A 22357-nucleotide genomic window follows, 5' to 3' on the forward strand; every position below is an offset into this window, starting at 1 on the left:
ACACGTGGAAAAAAATGTAAATAGTGCACGCGAGCTGTCAAAATCCTAACCTAAAAAAATGGAATCGGCGTAAAAAGATGTTTTCATGTTTTGACTCCCTCTGCAAACGTCAAATCATACAAAATTGCTGCCGGATCTTTTCCGGAATAGATCCGGAAAAAGATCCGGCAGCAATGTGTACTGATTTGACGTTTGCTGCGGGTACCGAAAAGTTTGGTTATGTAACTACTTGCAAAATACAATTGCGCCAAGCGACCATCACATAACCGGCCTACAAACTAACTTGTAGAGATGCTCGGTCCGGTTTTATCATCACATAAAAACAGCTGGACCATAGATTACGCCTCAAGACGCGTCACGAGAGATTCCCCCCGCGTCCAAACAAAACAGCTCCGCTACCAGTGTTGCCAGACTTGGTTGTGGTCATCACGCGTTGATGATCGCCCCGAAAAGAAAAGCAAAACCTCAAATTGCTACCGTATTAAAATAAATCAGTCAGATCGGTAATTAAAAAAACCCGAGGGTTCTAATTAGTTTCGTTCGCTGCGCGGAGATCGGACGCAGGCACTTCCAAATGATGTTGGTGATGACTACGACGGGTGGTGGAGCTTGGGGGATTGTCTCTACCCTGCAGAGACTCCACCCGAACGCGGGAGATAAATCTTCCGACGAGTCGTCTCTGCGGCCTGACTTCGGCCTGACTCACTCAACCTGGCCGTCGCATCGTCCAAGTTCATATTTTTATGCGCGCGCGGATATTGAAATCTTCAACGCGCTCGCGATCCCCGCCAGTCTTCGACACAGATTCGCCTGGGCTTTCGCCGTGGCTTTTAATTTATGCTGATAGTGTAATTTATGTTTTCGATATTTCTCTCCTCCTCGGCCACAACCTGGCCGTGAGGCCGCGAGGAGCTTCTCCGCGGGGAGATATCGCACAGGGAGCGAGAGCGGGCGGAGAGGCATCAACATAGCCTCCCCTCGCAAAAGTCAATGTTTTGATGATGATGTCGATTTAAAACGAAACCCCGGGAGGACGGCGCGCGTGGTAACGGGCCGGGCCGGAAATGGTCATCAACGCGGTCGCGCGGGCTAGGCCCCGCAAGAATTTAGAGCTTAAGGTTTTTGATGGACAGCGAAGTCGCGTGCGCGAGAGTCGGCCGGGGAGTTAGGAATTAGTGTCATAATTATGTCGGGTGAAGACTAATTTAAAAATCTGTCCGTCACGGTGGGTCTTGATTTTTTGGGATTTTTCGGAGGAGGTCGGCGGCGAAAAGGGGCGTTTGTTGTGAAGTTTCGCAGGGTTTTGGAGATTTTCGGGCAGAGATCTGGAAGAACTCAAGAAGCGGGATTCACGGATCCAGTGTGATTTCTTGGGTATCCAAATGCCTAGTGTATTGCGGTAGATTCCAATAAAGTTCTTGTTGCAGACCGATAAGTCTTTAACACAGCTATTGATTGTCCAGATCATAAGAGAGCAAATTGAAAAGCTCATAGCAACTCCAAATTTTTCAGTGCTATTCAGTGAAGTCTTGTGCTACTCTACCCTAGATCATCTTCTTGATCTGAGCTATACTGAGATTTGGAGTGTTCAGGATGTAACAGGATCATTTCTATTGTCCAGCGTGGTTCCGTGAAGTCCTGTGAAGCTCTACCGTATCATGCTTTGCGTAGAAACGTCATATACGACTCGGTTGATCATCCAGATCTTCAGGATATGAGCTGTACTGAGATTTGAAGCGTTCAGCCGGTTTAGGGTTAACTTTGCAATATCCAGCGTGGTTCCATATAGGTCTGTGAAGCTCTACCGACATCTATTAACTGACAAAAAGGGCGTTTGGGTTCTGGTTGATCCTCCGGATCTTCAAGATCTGAGATTCAGTTGGACTAGAAGCGTTCAGTTGGCTACAGGATCACTCGAAAATATGCAGTGTGACTCCATTGAGTTCGGTGAAGATCTACCGACCTCATATGTGAGATACTGACGTCGTTATGGTCGTGGTTGACCCTCCAGATCATCATAAACTAAACATTATTGCAATTTGTAGAGTTGTAAATGTTGTAGACCTCTTGAATCGTATTCAGTATGACACACTGAAGGTAGCCGAAGCTCTACCAACTTGTACCTTAGACACAAACTTCGTCAACGATTCGGTTGATCGCGCAGATCTCCTGGTTAGACCCTGAAACAACCGATGATTTCATCCGCTCCAATCCAGAACTGCCCCGGAATGTCCGCGGATTGTGACATTTTTTAGCTTCTTCCCCCCCTAGAAGTCCCGAAAAGAACCAGCTCGTCGATCGCCAAGGTGTGGTGGTTCCACCGCTGCGAGATGAGTTATGGTTATGAAACGAACTCTCTATTAATAGATATCCCAACGCCGAGCAGCGGCAGCGACTTCTCCACGCGCCCCAAGTGTGACAGAGAATTATGTGCCAACCGGGCCGGGATGGGGGACCCCGACGGGAACTTCGGAACTGGAGTGTGTCTAGAGAATTAATTCATAAATTATGCTGATGAACGAGGTAAGATTCGGACGGCGTAAGTGTGTATTTGGAGCATGGTGGGGAGGAGGGGGGGCTTGGAGGAGGTCGGGAAGGTATGCCGCGGATCATTCCGCGCGTTGTTGTGGAAGAGGTGCGACAGCAGCCAACTGTCTTCTTGACTGTTTTTATCTCTGGGGCGAGCTGAGCTCCGAGTTCTTTTGTAGCTCTTAAGAGGTTCTTCTTCGCCCGGGCCGCGTTGTCTTGATCGCCGGGGTGGTGTATTTTTAATATTTTGTTCCCTTTTTCTTGTTCTGCTGTCAGGGCTGCGGGTTGGGGAGGAGAGTGGCGAGAGTCGGACGCAGCCGTTGATGGCTCTTTGTAGGGTGTGGAACACGGAGGAGCACAAACAGGTTTTCCCCGAGGGCTCGTCGTCGTCGCCGCCGCTGGAGGTCGGAGGCAGGAAGACAGAATCACTTATTGTGTGTGACTTTGTGTGTGTGTTGATCTCTATGAGGAAGATCATCACGAACTGTCGGGCGCAGAACGCACCTCTTCCGCCGCAGTCTCGACGTGATCCTCGTGAGATGCATCTGACTGCTGACAACCGAGCTATCCAAGGTTCCGCAAGGGGGTTCCACTTTAAATGCGCGTTGTAGTTGAAGAAATAGACTGGTGAACGCAACAAGACGATTTGGCAACACGGCGAAAATTGTATACAATCGGTGCTAACGCTAATACTAACGCTTGCCATTTCTACAGTCCTTAGGTCATTGTTTTTGCAGCTTCAAACTCACATTTCTTAACTGTCATTAAATGTTGATAAAAAGACACTTTTTGACGTTTATATGAGATTTTTGACGTTTGCAAACGCAACAGAAAACGCTTCAAAAAATAAACAAATTGTAAACAAAGCAAAATGTGTAGACGACAGGTTGCCAAACAGACTGTTTTCGAAGTCGCCAGGCTATCTCCACAGTGATTCCAGTTGTCACCCCTTCTATTCGATCGTTGTGACCTGCCGATCAGGACTCCGACTACTGCTGGCGCGCACACTGATCGATGGCCGATGAGTCAGGTTTTGACAGTGTGTCACACTGACAGCGCGCGCCTGACCCTCGGGGCCACACCTGAGAGCAACTGTGAGGACATCATCGGGCGATGAGTTCACGGGTTTCGAAGGGGCACGGCCTGGAAGGATTTGCTTTTTGCGCGCCCGGCTTGACGGCGCCAGCGAACGCTGTGCTAACGTTTGCCACATAAAAGATAAAAATAAATATAAATTATTATGCTCCTCGGCCAGAATCTCTGCCCGGAGATGGAAAGGGCTTTGGACGAGTTGTCCTTTGGCGCGTTGATGGCCTCGTTCCCTGCGGCTGGCGCGGTCTTCGCCGTAATAAAGTCATAAATATGACACGAGTAATTTAGAACCAACTTAAGTGGTCCCGTTATTGGCAAGGGGGGGTTTTGTGCACTTAATTTCAGCACTTTTGGCGAGATTTGTATTTAATTATCGTGCGGGTGCAGCAACAAGTGCATCGGTTGTCGTCAGTTTGAAGTTTCTAGCAGAAATAGTTTAAACAATCTGGCAACGCTGAACTGTCAAAAAACAGATGCGATAAACGCATTCAAGGACAATAATGCTCAAGGTAACCACCTGTCAAACGCAGTGTTATCACTGCTGTAACGAGGGGTTATTCATCAAGGACCAAAACATCAATTCCCACCCTGATTTGTCTCTACGTGACATTTTGCCAAATCGCTTCGCGTCCATCACCGGGGCAACAATCTTGCCTTCAACCCCAAGAGTCCACCCCCGAGAACCGTGATGCATAACGCGAGTTCAAAAACCGCATCATTTTCGCGCAACTACACAATTTTCCCGTTCCACTTCGAAATTCGCAACACTTGGCATTCGCTCAAACATTGTGACAGCAGTGCTGCCAGCCCTAGCGTGCCGAATCAGCTGCGGACGACTCTCAGTTTCGCCTAGGATTTGATGGCCATTAAAGCGAGTTGCCGCTGCCGCTTTGCGGCTGCCCTGGAATCTCGCACTTTTCCAGTTAATTTGAAGAGGGCGAGGGCGGACGGGAAATTTATTCCACCATCTTGCGCCGCTGCAATGTTTTCGCTCATTTAATAATATAATGGCCGTGTTCGGTGGTAGCGGCGGCGGCGGCAAGTCAACTTATTTGGCAAATTTATTGGCACGCAAGCTTCTGGTACAAGATTCTAGCGGTTTGCGCTAGCAAGTAGGCTAGTTCCATAGATTAAAGTGGAGATGAGTTGAGTTGTGGACTTTGAGCTACCCCTCGGGGTCGCTTCTTTGACTTTTGAAGTTTGATCAATGTTTACAAACATATTTCTGTCTTTTTGGTCAAGATAAGGTTTTGACAGAACGATGCGCCGAGGGGACATTCATCGTAAATTTTTCGTTCTTTTACAAGCGTTTCGTAAATTTTCCGGAGCTTCATGAAAACTAATCTATGTTCTTGTCCTACTTATGCAACAATGTCGCTGAATCGTCGGCGCCAGCTGCATTTTCAAGGGACAACTTCCCCGTCGTAAGCCGTCCCAAAACTTCATCACCCCCCCACGCCCGCACCAAACGCTGATTTATTTCCACCATTGCTATGACCCGCGGCCGTTTGGGCGACCTGCGCGCGTGGCTTCTGCAGCAGTAGTTATTATTTATAGGCTTTTAAAGCGCGGCGTTATCTCGGGAATGCTCCCGCGAGTGCGAGCCCGCTCACGCTCCCCAAGATGATCAGTCACGACCGGCGCGCGAGGAAGCGTGATTGTCGGATTAGCGCCTCTATCGGCGGGTAGTCTTTGGGGTAGGCAGGCACGCACTCGGTAGCTAATGTTTTGATAAGTTCTGGACCTTCCGGAAGGTTGCGGATGGGCTTAGGGGTCTCAATGGTAAAGTAGCTGTCAAAATGGGCAAGGTCATTAGGTGTAGAAGGTGGGGTGATTCATAATAACGGTGTTCGATTGATTTTTTGACAGTTCTGAGGCCGAGCTGTCAAAACGGCCAAGGTCATTAAGTTCGAGCGATTGGTTGATAGGTGGCACGGTCATGGTTCGGGTCTTACCTGTGATCGGTGGCGGTTCGACGACGGTGGACGGCCCGAAGAAGGACGGGATGTCACCGGAGGTCGTGACGGGGGTGTTGAGATCGCCGGGCTGGGCGTCACCCTGGGACTGGGAGTTGGGATCCTCGGACGACTGGTGCAGGTTCGAGTCGGACGAGTGGTGCCCGGTGGCCGTAGCCGTCGGGAGACTCAGGTGGGGATGGTGGGAGTTGCTGAGGGTGGACACGGAGGTGGAGGACGCCGACGTCGAGGTCGTCTGGGTCGTCGAGGAGGATGACGCGGTGCTGATACTGTTGGCGCTAGACGTCTGAGCCGTCTGCTGATGATGGTGCTGGTGCTGGTGCTGATGCTGGTGATGCTGGGTCGCAGTATGAGTCTGGTGATGGTACGGATGGTACAGATGGTGATGGTTGTTGTTGGGCGTCGCCGAGTTGTTGTTGTTGAGGCCCAGCGAGGTCGTGGTGGCCGCGGTCTTGAACAGGCCGCAGGTATCGAAACTGAGCACGTTAAAGTGTGCCGCAGCCGCCGATTCCGTCAGCAGGAATGTGTGATGCGGTGGTGCAACCAAGGTTTCTAGCCCTTCCATGATCATGGCAGCTGCTGGTGGTCCAGGGGCAACGCCACCTGTTGGAGGAAAGAAACAGAGAAACGCATTAGAACCTAACTAGACTCGCGTCGAGTTGCGAAGACCAAAAGTGGCCGAGGCAAAACAAACTAGTCGTAAAATTAATTAATTAAATGTTATTAAACAATTGACACTTGACATGGCTCTAATTTAGAGCAATTCCCGCGCCGCTGAGCGGCGCGATACGGTCTCACTGTGTCACTGGGTATGTAAACATTTGGCGTGCTCGAGCGAGACGCGTTGCGAGCGTGCTCTGCCGACAAAGCTGTAATTTTCGGGGAGTTTCGCTGCACTACCTCGCGTTGATGGATCTTGGTGAGTTTGATAGTTTTCTGTACGGTGAAAAATCAAAATCACTTGACAGTTGCTTACCTTCAGCAGTATCAACATTGAATCTGCTTAAAGCATCAACGTAAACAATGCAGAAGGTAAGCCTCTGTCAAACGCTGGTCAAAAACGATAATAAATATGCCAATTGCGTAGCGAGAGCATGTCATCTAGGGGGAAACCCTAAATGGATTCATACACTAGCAATTCTCAGACCCATTTTAGGGGGCAAGTCATTATCAGCGTCGTTGTGACGCGGTCGCGATCGATTAACCAGATTCCGATCTAATCCACTATGCGACTCGCCGGGGACCGGCGGGGCCACATATATCTGTCACCGCGTCGTATTGGATCTCACAAGGGAGCATACAATCATTTCGGACTCGGAGATGCCCGAGGGGAAAGGGGACAGGAAAGTGATCAACAATAAAATTTATAGAAGATAAAGAAAATGTTTATATAATAAAAATAAAATATCGGAATAAGGGAAGCGAAGAAAGCGCGTTCACACCCGGGTCCCGGTCCCCCTTCGGCTCTTCCCCGCGATCTCTCGGAATAAAAGTGTCAAAATAAACGTATTAAATTTATAGATTCTACCCGCGGGGTAGGTGCGCGCGACGACGGCTTGTGTCCCTTGCTACAGTAATTCTCGCGCGATCTCGGTATGTCATTCCGATCCGGTCCGGCCGTTGAGAAGACCGTGGTCAGGCCAAATGAAATCATCGCGTGTTAGCTGTCGCGAGAAGAATTCGGAGTTCTCGGGAACCTTAATCTACGCGCGCGAGGTTATACCTTATGAGAGTATGTTAGCATCAGATTAAGATAAGATTTAGGGCCGTAATTGACAGCTGGACGACGCGCTGTCAGCCGCAGGCAGGTACTCTATACGCAGTGATGGAGATCTCCGGGAATGTCGGATTCCTCGGATTCGTCAAGGGGTCAATTATGCGTTTGTTGTGACATTCTGTGGAGAAAGCGCTCGCGCAGCGCAATGACGGACGCGCTAATTGGAGCCGGCTCTCGGTAATGGGACTAATCAGCCGGGCAAACAGACGCTTCTCCGTCGCGCTGCCCAAATATCGGCGGCGGTACTACACCCTATGGGAACTGACCAAACCGGCTGCGGTTAGCGCCCGCGAAGCATCCTCCGACTATTGTTAATTATCATTAACACCTTCATTAGCACTCGTTTTTGGAGACACACTTGGGAGCTTCTCCAAAATTTACCATATCTTGGTCTGCAGAGTTCACCAGAACAAAAGAACTCATTCAAAAAAAAGGAGCTGTCAAAAGTGATTGAGGAGTCACCCGCCGAGATGTCGCCACCATCTTTAGGGCGACGTCGGAATTATTCAATTTCGTAAGATCTCCGCGAACTTCTTCAAGCTGTGTTATATAAACGCGAAACGCCCACGCCCGGATCCTGCTGCTCCCCAAGAAGGGATGGCCGGACTCTTGTCACGCTCCATTTAAGGTGACGGTAGCCATCAAATTATCCACTTGAGGCTGGACGACCCGATTGGGTAATTAGTCCCCCCTGGATCCCAGGACTTGCAAGTCAACGGGCGCGCAGATGCTAAAGAGATCATCCTATCGGTCCGAGAGTCCCATTAATTAAATTTTATATTGCGCGTTTGGTGGAAAGAACCAACCACTTGTTGCGCGCGCTAATCCGCCTCGAGAGCTGATTAGAATAACATACATTCCGGTTCTTGGCGGGTTGAGGGCGATCGCGATCCCCCAACTGAATCATGCTTGTAAAAATAAACACATTAAGAGCGCTTTTCCCGGTGTGTCACACGCACACACGAACTCACAAATATCTTGTTTATTTTGGAGGAAAACCCTCTGCGCCATACGGGGACTCGGGAAAACGCTGGGAATGTGAAAATATCTGAGTCGTGTTTTTCTGCGGGTGGAAAAAAAAACACTTGTTATGGCCGCGAGTGGACCAAGGCGACCAGGTCGTTATTTATAGCGGAATGCAGCGACGCCGCTGGAAAGCGCTAGTTGGGAATGAGTGATCGCTACTTGGGGAAAGTGACAGAAAATGTTCTGCATTTTTGTTTTGGAAAATGCTTTAAATTACTCTTGTATTTTGAAATTTGCATCTGAAAAACCTTCAATAAGTTGTTTTAAAAAACTGAAATAATTTGCAATGGCCTTATTCAAAAGAAATCAAATTTAAAAATTATAATAACTTTTTTTTTTTGGAAAACAATTGGATTAAATTTTAAATCTAGGTTAAGAATTTTCTTATCAAATAAGACCGTCTTATAATTTTATTTGCCCCTTACAAAATATTTATAAAGTTATCATTTCGTCTTTAAACATTAAGGGAAATAAAAGGTAGAAAGCTGGGTGCTGAATAGTCGTTCGCAAAACGGCCTCAATTTTGAACTGTCAAAGTGGAACCAATTTACTGTTCGCCAAAAGTAGGTAGTATTGTTATCGATCATTAAAAATTGTTTTTTTTTTTTGCAGGAATGAAAAAAGTTTGAATTGAAGATTCTAGGCGAGATCGTATTTTTTCAATAAATATTAGGCCGTTGCAAATATTTTTTGAAGTTTATGTCCCTCGACTCTGGCCAAAGCTTGTATCCATCCAGAAGCTGTCTTTATTGTTTGATTCCATTTGAAAACCTGCTGATTTAGTGAAAATCTGCTCTGTTTGTTGGATAAGCATCGCTAGAATTAGCGAACTTTTTTCGCTGGACCAGGAAGAGCTGCAGGATTCCAAAATTAGCCAGGGAATTTATCCACGACTTCGCAGAATGACCGCAGTTCTTGTCACCCGTAAAAAGAAAATAATCTTCAAACCGATCTAAACCTCAAAACACATTCTCAATTGTTGTTCTCATTGAGTTGGCCTGTCATACCTGTTACCCACGATTGTTGCATATGATCCGACAAGTTACATACATTTATTGTGATCCGCGTCAAAAAATAACATAAATACACTATGTCATAACGCGAGATAGGGTGCCAAGCTTCATTTTTGTACCATTGGAAAAGGCCTTTCTCAATTACCTACCACGAGGTTGCTTAATGGATCCAACCATATTTGACATACATTAAGTGAGATCCTGATCAAAAATGGTCATTAACCTCTTAATGGTCATAACTCAGACGTTTGCCAAACTTCAATGTCTGGACCTGCTGTGGAAAGGCCTTTCAATACCTAAGCACGATTGATGTAGGATCCGACATAATATTTACATACATTTAAGTAGAATCCGCTTCAAAAAGTACATAAATATCATCTTAAGTACTTAACTCTCGAGACAGTTTGCCAATCTTCAATTCTTGTACTCTTTAGAAAGGCTTTCAATTACCTAACCAACGAGGGTCGATGTTGGATCCACATATTTACATACATTATGGATCCCATCAAAAATACAGAAATGTATCAATTAAGTGGTCATAACTCTACAGTTGCCATATCTTCAATGACTGGGACTCATTGAAAGCAGTTCAATAACCTATCAACATGGCGGATATGGAGTCCGACAGCGTCTACATGCATATAATTGAGATCCGGGTATTTGTGAAAACACATTTTTATGCATAACTTTTGAACTACTTATCGAAACTTCAAACAATTCAATAGCGATGTATGGGACCCTAAACCAAGTCGAATGCAACTAGTTCGATCAAAATCGGTTCAGCCAGTGCTGAGAAAACTCAGTGAGAATTTTGGTCACATACATACATACACACACACATACACACACACATACACACACACATACACACACACAGACATTTGTTCAGTTTTCGATTCTGAGTAGATATGTATACATTAAGGTGGGTCTAGGAGCTTTTAATAGAAAGTTCATTTTTAGAGCAGGATTATAGCCTTACCTCAGTGAGGAAGGCAAAATTAAAAATTAAACAAAAAGTATCAAAAAATGCTTGGCACAATGGCTATGTTTGTTCCAGAAAAAAAACCTTCAAATCTTGATTGAGAATGTATCAATCAAAAAATGGTTTCCTTTTTTTTGTTTGTAGAAGCATTTTAAATATCGTGGTGAATTTTTCATTTCAATTTACTATTTCTGGAACTTAAATTCAAAACCATCATTGACAATAATTGCCCCCAAAAGTGAAAGACACCATCCACGACCTTAAAGTAATGCGTCTGTCAAAGATAGTAAATTTTCTTAAGATTCAAAATCCAATAATTGTTAAGTTTTTGTTTTTTTTTTATCTGAACTTTTTTCGAAAGGAATTATACACTTGCAAAACAACAACAAACAACACAATATTTATGTATTGAAGAATGTTTTTTTGCCAGCCTTTTAACATTTAAAAAAATGTCATAAGAAAACTTTGACAAAGTTCGAAAAATTATAATCCTTTTGTTTGGAAGTTTGTTAGCAACGGCCTATTTGGTCGTTTTATTTTGGAGAAATCAAAGCAAAAAAAAAAAAAAAAACAAAGCATATATAAAATGTAGGCATTGTTTACAATGCCAATGTGCTTTAAATTAGGTTTAGCTTTTGAAAAATTATTAAATGATTGGAAAAAATACAGGCAAAAAAATATTGATTATTTTCATTATGTTAGCTATTTGTCATTTCTAACAAATTTTCAAAAGTATTTCAATCAAAATTATGTAAACAATGACTAAAATTTGTGAGTAAAATATGAATTTCTGTTCTGATCTCTGATAACTTCTGTTCAACTTAAATTAATTGCTGAATTGGACAGAATGCTTTCTATCGTCCTATCTATCGTCTTCAACACGCAGAACCTTCGTTAGTAACCGAATATATTTTCCATAAACTTGCTCTTGAAAATTCTAGTCGTGGTGGTTGTGGTGGTGTGGCGTTGCCTTCCCGATTCACATCGAGGATTTTGTTATTTAAATATTTTTGAAATACATCAAGACAATAAAGAAGAGAACTGATTTTTGCTGTTCATGCTATTCAACTTGTGTTTAAAGAACGAATTCTGCTTCTGCTTATTGATGCAAACCCTGGCCTTGAAAGTGTTATGCAATCCAAAATGGGTTTGCAAATTCCATGACACACTGTCACGTTCTATAGATGATAACGAGTGGCCGCCATTTTTCACAACGCTTTTCAAAATGTCGAAGGTTATTCACGTATTAGGCATTCTAACAGTCCAACTAATAAAATACGTAAGGTAGTAAACATAGATGCTGCTAACGTAAGGTTCCACTTTCCCTTTATTTCCGTCCCAAACCAAGCTATAGTCTATCCGTCTACCCGAATCTTCCCTAGGGAACTTCGTGCCAACCCTTTCTTTTTCCCAATCCGTGACGTCCCAACTAAAAACACAACGCCAATCTCGACAAGTGTTTATTTTCCTCGAGAAAACCCCGTCACTCCGATAAATTTAGCATTGCGTGCTCCAAATTATACATGTTGCACACGTTTCGGTACAGTACACCACACATGTGCGCCGCGGCCGGGAATATAACCCTGGCCATGGGATGTTAGATAATCACGACCGCCGGCGGCCAACTCCTCGATGACGTCAGAGGAGAAAATTTTCATGAATGAAATCCTCGCGGATCCCAACGCAGGAAAAATCGATAGTACGACGCTTATCGCGCGTGCTCGGCCCAAGTTCCGATAGCGACAGCAGGCACAGATTGCGCAGAACAGTGACCTTGGAAACGACGACGAGTGGTGAGGAGCCGACTCCGTCGGGTTCCGTCGGGTGTGCGCTTCATTCACAAGTTGGATTTCATTCATAAAAATTTTGCGCGCATGGTTCGCCGACGACGTTGCCATGGACTTGACTCCCACGGGTTGGAGGGCCTGGCCGGGTGGCCGTGGGTGGACGCGCCGTGGATCGATAATTTGCTTGCTTTCGTTGAGTTGGGACAAAATCAAGAGGTGTTCCGGCGCGGTTACCTGGAGACTTGGCCGTGTGGAGAAGTTCGGGGTTCGCTTCCGGCAACGGGTCCGGACTGCCTGGGTTGGCTAACACAGTGGATTCTTCGGTGCGGTGCTTCACTGATTCATTACCGATTGGCTGAGGGGTTTATGCTGATCACTTCACACTGTTTGTACCGTTGATTCGGTCTCACTCAGATGTCTTGGACGCCCACCGTGTACGACACCCTTCGGGGGGTGTCAAGCTTCTTTTGTCAATTTGTTTTACGACTTTTTTGCACTTTGCTTTGCTCGCATATTCGCTTTCTTTTGCACACACACACACTCTTCTTCTCGTTTTCAGTGTTGAGTAACACCGCCCACTTTTTTTTCCCGTCACTTCACTTCTTCGTATCTTTTGGTTCACGGTTTTCACAAATTGTTACCTTCACTATTACTTCCGAGATTTTCTTCGTTTTTTCTTAATTGAGCTTTTCGGAAAAGCACTAATTGCTGGAATTTTCCGCTGTGCTTCCACTGGGAATTTTCCTCAAGCTGTCTTCTCTTTGGATCTGCTTGGGGGAGCGTCCACCGTTGTAACACCCTGGGAAAGCAGGGAGGAGGTAGGGATGCCTCTCAAACGTATGTCTCGAACGGTCGTCGTGAGCTGTTCACGCCAGGACACACCAAATACTACTGAAGCCGCGCCGCGACGGCCCGTTCAGTTTTATGAATGAAATGAATCTAGAGTCCGCGCGGCTCTCCGGCCATTAATGGAGTTGGAGCGCGCTCCCCAACCAGCCGCTCTCTCACTCTCTTCACCAGCCGCCGCCGCAATACAAACACGAGAGCACGTTCATTGTCACCCGCACGCACACCCCTTCGCGCGCCACGAGCACCAATCAATGGCGAGCATTTCTCCTCTTCTCCACGCGCGCAAATGGGAGGCTACCAATGGGGCTGCGCTCGCGATGAATGAACTCGCGTATCCCCACCACCTCGCAGCACCAACACCAACGAAAAAAAATCCGCTCCCGCTCTCGTCAAAACTCTCCTCTCCCACAAAGAACAAAAAAAACTCTCTCTTTACTCTTCTTTTCAGCCTCCTACGCGCGTCACGTTCAACCACTGCTTGATTCCTCGCTCTCAATGCTCTTCTCTCGAGCAGGTCGTCGGACGGTGGTTGGCGAAGGAACCGCGCCCCTTTGGCGCGCGCGTCGCCTACGTCTCTCCCCGGCCGTTGTAGCAGGCCTATAATGACGTTTGGCACGCGTCGCGGCGGCCGCGGCAATTTTGTTTGCTTGGTCGCCGGCCGCGGTTTTTTGGGAAAATGGTTTTGCGACCCCTTGGAGTGTTTTTGGATTTTCATGGGAAGTTTGGCGAGGTTTTTTTTTCCAAATTGGAGCGCGCGGTTAATGTGGATCGATTAGTGTTTTGGAGGTGTCGAGCCTCCCTTGAATTCAAGCGAAAAAGTGTCAACTTTATGTAGAATCCAGTGCATGGTAGCTGGAATCGACAGACCTTAACGAGTTCCTAGGAACACGGCAAATTGGACTTGAGTGCAATTAGCACTTCAATATTCAGGCCTCCATAAAAAAATATGCACGCTTTGAATCAAAATTCCGGAAATTCCCGCTAATGAATTAACCACAAAAGCAAATGTCATTCCTTCCGCGTGGAAATGGCACGTTCGCGGAATGGAAACATTCCGATTGCGTCGGACTTCTTGGAAGGGCCAGATTGCTGTAGGACAATAGAAATTACTGACCAAGAAAAATTAATGTATAAAACTACCCCACAGAGACACATACGCCAAAATCATCTCGGTATTTCCTGAAATTATTCATCATATGATAATCGAAAAATTTATGAGGTGATAGCCATATTTGAGAAACTGTTTAAATCGATTTCATGTAGTCGTGATTCAATCCAGAGATTTATAATGCAATTTTGACACTCGTCATAAAAAATGTTGTTTTGATTGGATTTGCTTCCTTGGTGGAAATTTGGCAAGAAGCAGTATGTTATTTTGCGTCAAAATGACTGTTGCGACAAGATAGCTCGATCGCGACGATTTCTGTAGATTTAAGAAGTAGGTGCAACCGTCGCTCGTGGGATTGCCAACAAAAAAGGCCTGGCGTCAATGAAAAGGGAAGCTACATTGTTCTGCCTCATTTAGCCTTTTTTAGGAATTTGCTTTAGATGGACAGGGAACTTGGAAGGAGGTCCAAACACCCGCAAGGCTCGGAAAAGGGAAACAGGTCAAACATAATTAAGGAGGAGGTTATCCACGTGAACCAACAAATCAGAATTGCATTTAACTTGGTTCCGGAAATGTAATATACACTCAAATTAATATTGTTTGATAAAAAATCTTATGGGTCATTCCACCTCAAACGTATCAGCACTCGAATATTCAATATTTCACGAACTAAATTGAAAACATTTACCAAATATTTAAACCTGTGTAAATTTTCTCATCGTGAAAGTTTTCATTACCGCAACACACTCAGAATACAATTTTCTTCATAATAAGTTCTGGATCAAACTTATACGATTTGTGATATCTATTATATTTTCAATAAAAACAACCGATCATGATCCTAAAGTCCTACATTAGCTCCAACAACTAACATAGAATATAAAAACATGCCATGCAAGACTCCTATTTTGATGATTTTTTATTTCAATGCAACACATTTCAAAATAAAACTCAACGTTTTTTTTTACCAGTTTATCAAAGTAATTTTAAATTTCATCTCAAACCTTCGAGGTTTAATGAAACTTTGATAAATAAACTGCAGTGTGTTATAATATAAGATTTTTCAAATTTATTTATGCCAGCAATTTCGCTTCCGCAAACAGCAAAATGAATTACACTCAAACCCCGGTGGTTGGTCACTTTTTCGTTTGACTCTTTTTTAGTTTGTACCCCGTTGGTTTGACAAAGTCAAACTAAAAAGTGACGAACTGTCACTTGTGGGACAAATATGGCTTTATTTTATAAGCATTGAAATACTTGAAATAAAATTTTCATTTCTCAAAAATAAATTTAACACAACATTTTGTAAAAAATGTAATGATTTTTTTTTCAATTTATTTATATTTTTTAAGTATAAAAAAAATCATCTTGGAACGGTTCTTTCAAAAGAGTTAAAAAAGATGATCAAAAGATCCGAGTTAAAAAAAGAACCGCGGTTCTTTTTTGTGAGCCATTGTTTGTTCGCTCTTTTTAGTGAACCGGCTCTTTGAGCGGCTCGCTTTTTTTGCCCACCTCTAATATTCAACATGTTTTCGTATCAGTAGAATAATGTATGAAGCATTTCGTGATAATTTTTGCTCAACAATATTGAATGTTGGGTTTGAAATATGAAATTGAGTATTTTGTATGTATGAATGACTCGGTCATGACCATAGGTTTCATCTGAAATTGTTCAGGCATAGATCGGTAATGCAGATGACTCGGGCCAGGCAATCCACGACTCCCTCGTCCAGTTCCTGAATATATAAGATGACCCTGGGTTGTTTTAAGACGGTGTTAATAGGGACGTGGCGTTACATCGTGCTGCCATCTGGTTTTTAAAGTGCAAGAGTGGAAAAGTGCTGAGTCATCGTCTAAAAATAGACGGCATCCTATCTCGCCCAGCAAAATGAAGTCGATAAAGTAGTCGATTTCGATGGAGAAAAAGTGGAAAACGTTGTCTAAAAATAGTGACGCCATCCCCCTATGGTTAGATATGTTATACCTTGTGACATTATTTCGTCACCACGGATCAATTCAGTTTTAGAGCATTAACTCCATGATGGCCGACTGATTAGCGTCCCAGACCATCAATCCGAAGGTGTGAGATCGAATTCCACCTGATTCTTAAATTTTTTTTTGATCATATTCAAAGTTCAATTTCTGATTCCAAATTTCATGGGAACCGACCTGGATTTGATCCCTGATTCTTCTGCTTTCGAGGCAGAAGCTACAACCATTAAGCTACGGAGCCGGTTAGAATTATAAAATTTAAATTTTTCGGCAAAAAAGACTAACGTGCCAAATTAGCTCTTGAATGTACGTGAACAAAATTTGATTTGGAAGATTTACTTGAAAACGATTTATTCAATCAATAGTTATTAAGACCATTTCAATTTTTAAATCCTTTTTGCATTTCAAAATTAACAAAAAAATGCAGCTTGTCCAAAGAAACCAATTCAAAGAATTCGGAGTCTTGGTTGCAAAAACAAAAGATACAAATTGTCTATTTTTTATATAGAATGAATTGAAAAAATCACCCAAATTACAAAATAAAATCGCGATCAAATGTGTGAAATTCTTGAGATTTAATCATAAATCGATTTCAATTTACCGTTGGACGAAGATGTTGTAAACGTGTACTAAGGATTTTGATAATCCTTTTGCTGCGTTCATCTAAAAATTATAACTAATGTTAGCTTGTTGACATCCTAAGTTTGTTAATAAAATACTTTTTTAAGCTAAAATTGAAGAAATTACCTTTAAGTTATAGAAAAAATAATCCTATGCAAACATAATTCATCTCGTTGACGAATGTTAGTGGTTACCCCTTTTTGACTGACCTAAATTTTACAACGCAACGCATCGTAGATCATTTTTGACACATTCAATAGAGTCACCCAAAATTGGAGAAAACTTTCGGTTTCCAAACAGCAGTAAACATTTCTGGAGCAGATGGTGATCGTTTAGTGTAAACTGAACTAAGCCTCCTATTGTGGCTGGTATCACGTTACGGCACGCGTTTTTTGTTAACACAAACGAACTTGGTTCCAAAACTCCCTGTCACCGGCGAACAATGCCTTGAAGTGCGTTTTCAAAACAAACCGTCCGTCCAAAGTACGCGTAGACCATGTGGTACACTCTAATTTCGTCGCGCGCGCTCGCGAAGCATTCTCTATTTTCGAAACTCGTTACCATCATTATAAACAAGTCAATCACGTGAACGGAAAATAAATTATGACAACTCTTTCCCCCCGAGCTTAAGTTTTCCCTCTCCAAGTGGTTCAAGTCAAGTCTCCCCCGAAAATTTATGATGAAGACGCCATTGAAGGTGTCATATCGATTTCCATCGTTGCGTGTCACATCTGTCAGTCTGGGGGCCCTGGCGCGGCCAATTGATGGCAAGTGGAGCGCGTCTCACAGCAGTCAACGGTGGAATAGATGAGTTCTGTCGAGTGACGTGACATTGAGCAGTTTGCGCCTCTGTCTTTGAACTGCGCTGCGCTGAGGGGCTTTGATCTGACGACGACTTGGCACTATAAACAATGTTTCTTGAGAGGGTTGCGCCTGCTCAAATTGAATCCCGCAAACATAGATTATCACGTTACACGGAGTCGTAGCTGTACTATCGTTCAAACCTCAACGGACGCCATCAGACGCCTCCAATGGACGCCACGTGTGACGTTGGCTACCGAAAAAAGCGGAATCACGTCACGCAGCAATTGATGTTTGTTTACTCGAGGTCGCCTACCCATGGTCCTGACCACTCCAAAATACCGGCCGGCCATTATGCCATCGCCAGCACACATAACCTAGAAGGTGGTGGTTATGACGTCTGAGGCCGTTCCTTCGTCCAGGCCAGATGGAGGTGATAAATTTCTGCTCTCCAAACTATAAATAAATTCGCACGTACCCAAACCCATGGTCGGCCGGCCGTTCCCATTCCTGGATATTCCAACTACCTGCCAGCCGGAAAAAGAAAAGTATGCAAAACAAGAGCACAAACATCAACGCGTCTGACGAGAGTTACAGAAATAGGAATTGTTGACGCTTTCTTCCTGCCGGAGTGCGCAGAACTTGAGGTATAATCCGAATGCCAAAGATACGCGCGCCTTGCGGTTGATTACAACATCCAGAATTAGGTACAGAAGTTGCAGCGTGATGGGTTCCAAATATAACCTACGCGCGGGTGGGCATGAAGTAATGGACCAACGGTGGTGCGGTCAACAGAAATAAGTCTTTACTCACCGTGTGTGCGTACTCGAGTGATAATACGCAAGTTGGATGGATGTATATTTTGGGTTATGTTTGTCGTTTCTAATTCCAGCGGGATGATATTACTAGCTGCGAGACAAGATTATAGTAATCGGATGTGTTTGAAGTGAACCTGTTGTGTTTATGACATCTTATGAAATCAAATTTATGCATAAAAATTTCATTCGTGATTTTTTTTAAAAGATAGGCTTAGATACATATAGTATTTTTTGGTATCTTGAATAAAATGTTAATGGTTTAATGATACAACCAAGAGCGATAAATTAGAATTCCGTTTACAACGAATATTTTTTCTTTTTCTGTAATTATACCGCTTTTCCAGTGGTTCTTTTTCTTTATATTACATCCAAAAAGTGGTAATAGTAAACCTTCCAAATTAACAAAAAAATATACTGAAAATTGGCAGAGTCTAATCCACCCACATTTATAAATGCAAGAACTACTCAATCTACACATTAAATACAATATAGAAGATGCATGTAGATTCTATTGCTTCCAATATAAAAAAATAAATATTGTCTTTTTTTAAATTTTTAATTCAGCAATCGCGTAGGTGATTTCTATCTCTTACAGCGTGTTGAAATATATGTTATTTGTACTATTAACAATTTTCAATGCATTTGTCAAAAAATTAGGTGACACAAAATTAAATCAATATCGAAAATAGAAATTTGCAATTCAATTTTTGCAGTTTAAGGGTGCACAGCAACCCAGGAAGTTGTTGTCTTCTTATTCCAAAATTGCCAAACTTACGGATCCAATCCTGCAGGAATCTGATTGTAAAAATAGTCAAACTTTGTTGTAAATAACTGCCATGACAGTAATTTATGGAATGAATAAAAAACTATATCGATAGTTCCCGTAGTATTGAAGGTACTAAAATTTCTGTAACAGAAATCTGGGTGCAAAAGCTATGGTTGATGTGTACCGTTAACTGTTCACTCAACCAGAGCTTTTGCATAAGATTTTTATTTATTAAAAAAAAACGGAACCTATCGATAAATGTTTTTATTCATCCCCTAAAGAACTGACTAAAACGACTTTTTTACAATCAGATTGTTGCAGGATTGGGTCCGTAAGTTTGACAATTTTGGAATAATAAGACATCAACTTTCTTAGTGTATGTGCACCCTTAAATCAAATGCTTTTTCAAAGTTATTTCATGATTACAGATCGACAAATACGCCCACCTTTGAAGGAAGTTGATAAAAAAATCTGAAGAAAAAAATCGCAATAACTTTATTATGCTTGGCATATTTTGAACTTTTGTGGAACTCCAATGTACAGTACCGCAAAAATGTAAGTAAAACCTACTTAGATATTTTGAATACAAATGATAGCCAAATAAATGGTCTAGTGTAAATGCATTTAAAATACTTTTTTAATGAAATATTGAAAGCATGGCTCGCAGAATTTGTGAAGTTGTGGCGCACGGTCGCTGACAGAAATTGAGTGTGCGAGAAGAAAATTTTGCTATCATAATAGTATTATGTATTCAAATAAGTCCTTTTTATATCATCGTTGATCGGAAGGCACACTGACGGTTCGGGTCGTCGAGGTAATCAGTGTTAACCAGAAAGTCCTTTCCATAGCATCGTAGCTCGGATGGCTCGGCGACGGGTTTATATTAATTAAGTCCTCAACATAGCATCTTAGCTCGGGAGGAATAAAAAAAAAACAATAGCTTATCCTACTAACAGTAAAAAAAAAGCAACAAGCTTAGTGATTTTTCACGCTCAAAAATTTAAAATTTCACTGGGACCTCAATTTCAAAACACCAAACTTCACGGAAATTTTGCGAACGTGAAAAATATTAAAAAAAAAAGCTATTAAAATCTTATGTTAAAGTTACGGAAACTACTTTTTATGCCTCATTGTATGTTTTTTTCCAATAAAACTAAAAAAAAAATCTTAACTTAATTTGAACGCGACACCTAAAAACTTTTACTTATTTCGAAATAAAATTCCACGTGGTTTATGGATGGACTCGATATATATTTTGTAACCAAAATGTAGGGCATATGTATTGTCATTTATTGAACTCCTTCTTTAATGTATGATTAATATAGCTAAACATTTTTTGCAGATTTGCTACTGTTTTATCTTTGTGCATTTAATTGAATTTAATATCAAATTTACTCATTTTAAGCCAAATTTTATCAACTAACCAACCTAAACCATTCAAATGACTTTTTTGCGACATTTTTCCAAACAAAATATTCCTATGTTTTTCATGTCACTTTTAGAAAATTAAATTAAAAATTAACAGGCAAAACTAATTTAATCTGTAAAGAAATCTTAAAATTATATTCAAAATCATAACAGAAAACAAAAAAAAGTGAGTTCCACGGAAACCATTCATCCAAATAATCAAATATTGTGAAAATCAAACAGGACTCAGAAAAAAAAATCGAAGTGTTCTAGAAAGGTGACTTCAAAGATAGAACTATTTATTTAATCTTGAACAAATCGAGCTTGAATCTTTAAATTTCTTTTAAAGTTATACCTTTCAAATTTAACATTAAATAAAAGTTAAATTGTTATTACGACGAATGAAAATGTTGCTAAATTCAATAAGTTTAATGAGAATTATTTGATAAACTATTATTTAGAGTATCACGAAGAAAAAAATCTGTGCAATCATCAAATAAAATATCACAATATACTTGTTCAGTCAATTTTAACAAGTTTTGGTTGAAAAAGACAAAATTTATTAAAAATAAATACCGAGAATATTTTTTTTCTTTGACGGATCACGATTTATTCTAATACTTTTGTACTAGAGCCTCTTTGATTTCAATGAAACTTTTTAGACTTGTTGTCCTAGGCCTATATAAGCCATTTTTGTGTATATGGAGCCAATTGTACTCAAAAATGACATTTGAGAAGAGCGTTATTTAAATATTTTTGTACAAAGACATACTTGTAGGAAATTTGATAGGCTTTCTGAGAAAAATACACTGAAAGAAAAATACACGCCACTTTTATGAGATTTTTTAATTTTTAAGTTTAAAATAAAAGTTAAATTTAAGGTGATGTCACGATTTTTTGTCGCTCAAAATTTTCGTGAAAATAGCCTAAAATGTGACAAAAAGACTCATGAAAAATGCAGGATGGTATGTTACTTCTTAAAAAAAAAAATAAAAAAAAACCATTTACTAAAACTGTTTTTTTGAAAAGTGGTCTTAACGTCAAAATTTTCAAAACTGATAATGAAAATCGATTCTCCAGACAATTTTGCATAAAAGTCTCCAAATTGACCATTGTCTCATGTCCAATCCTTGTGAAGATACTGCGGGTTTAAAAATAAAAATGTTGAAAGAAATGTTTTTTTTGTGGTTTTTGGTGATTTAGACATACTTGATTTATCAGACTCGTGAATATTTTTACCGGAAAGCTCGGCCAATTTCCCATCAGTTTGCCTTTGACAGCTTTTGCTGTATTCTGGAGAATTGATTTGAGAAAAATTAAAAAAAATCACAGGATTTCACGGAAATCTTCAAATTTTACGAATTTCACGCTGTTTGCGAAATTGTGAAAATTTATTAACTCTACTGATGAGTCTGCAAATTCAAGTATTGGACTAATATTTCTACCTTTGTTGAACTCCTGGCTTGTTGGGGCTCCGTTATTGACCAGGACGTCCAAAAATTGCTCCATGGATAACAGATGAAATGTAACCATGCTGATCATTCACGGCGCCGGCCATGGCCAGTGGTAAGATCACGGGGAAGTGGATAGGAATATTAGTCCGATACAGAGATTAGATGTTAGATTCTAGATGCTATTTGTACAAATCCTCACAATCAGTTTTGATAAACAGGAATAAAATTGTCACTTCCAGATGAATTAGAAAAAATATGAGGAAAAGATTTACATTTTTTAACGATGTATGATATTGAAGTCATGTTCAGTAAACTCAAAACAAATGTTTTGATGAAATAATAATATTAAATATTTGCCG

At 41.9% G+C, this 22357-nt stretch overlaps 1 protein-coding gene across 1 annotated transcript in view; it reads right to left on the minus strand.

Moving 5' to 3' along the window:
- LOC120422476 (protein bunched, class 2/F/G isoform) overlaps positions 1 to 22357 on the minus strand; it is a 207762-nt gene that overhangs the window by 41579 nt on the left and 143826 nt on the right. Inside the window, exon 5 of the mRNA XM_052709974.1 lies at positions 5436 to 6200. Coding sequence (XP_052565934.1) covers positions 5436 to 6200 — 765 coding nt within the window. The remainder of the gene's footprint in view (positions 1 to 5435; positions 6201 to 22357) is intronic.

Source organism: Culex pipiens, chromosome 3 (genome assembly GCF_016801865.2).
Source record: "Culex pipiens pallens isolate TS chromosome 3, TS_CPP_V2, whole genome shotgun sequence".
NCBI lineage: Eukaryota > Metazoa > Arthropoda > Insecta > Diptera > Culicidae > Culex > Culex pipiens.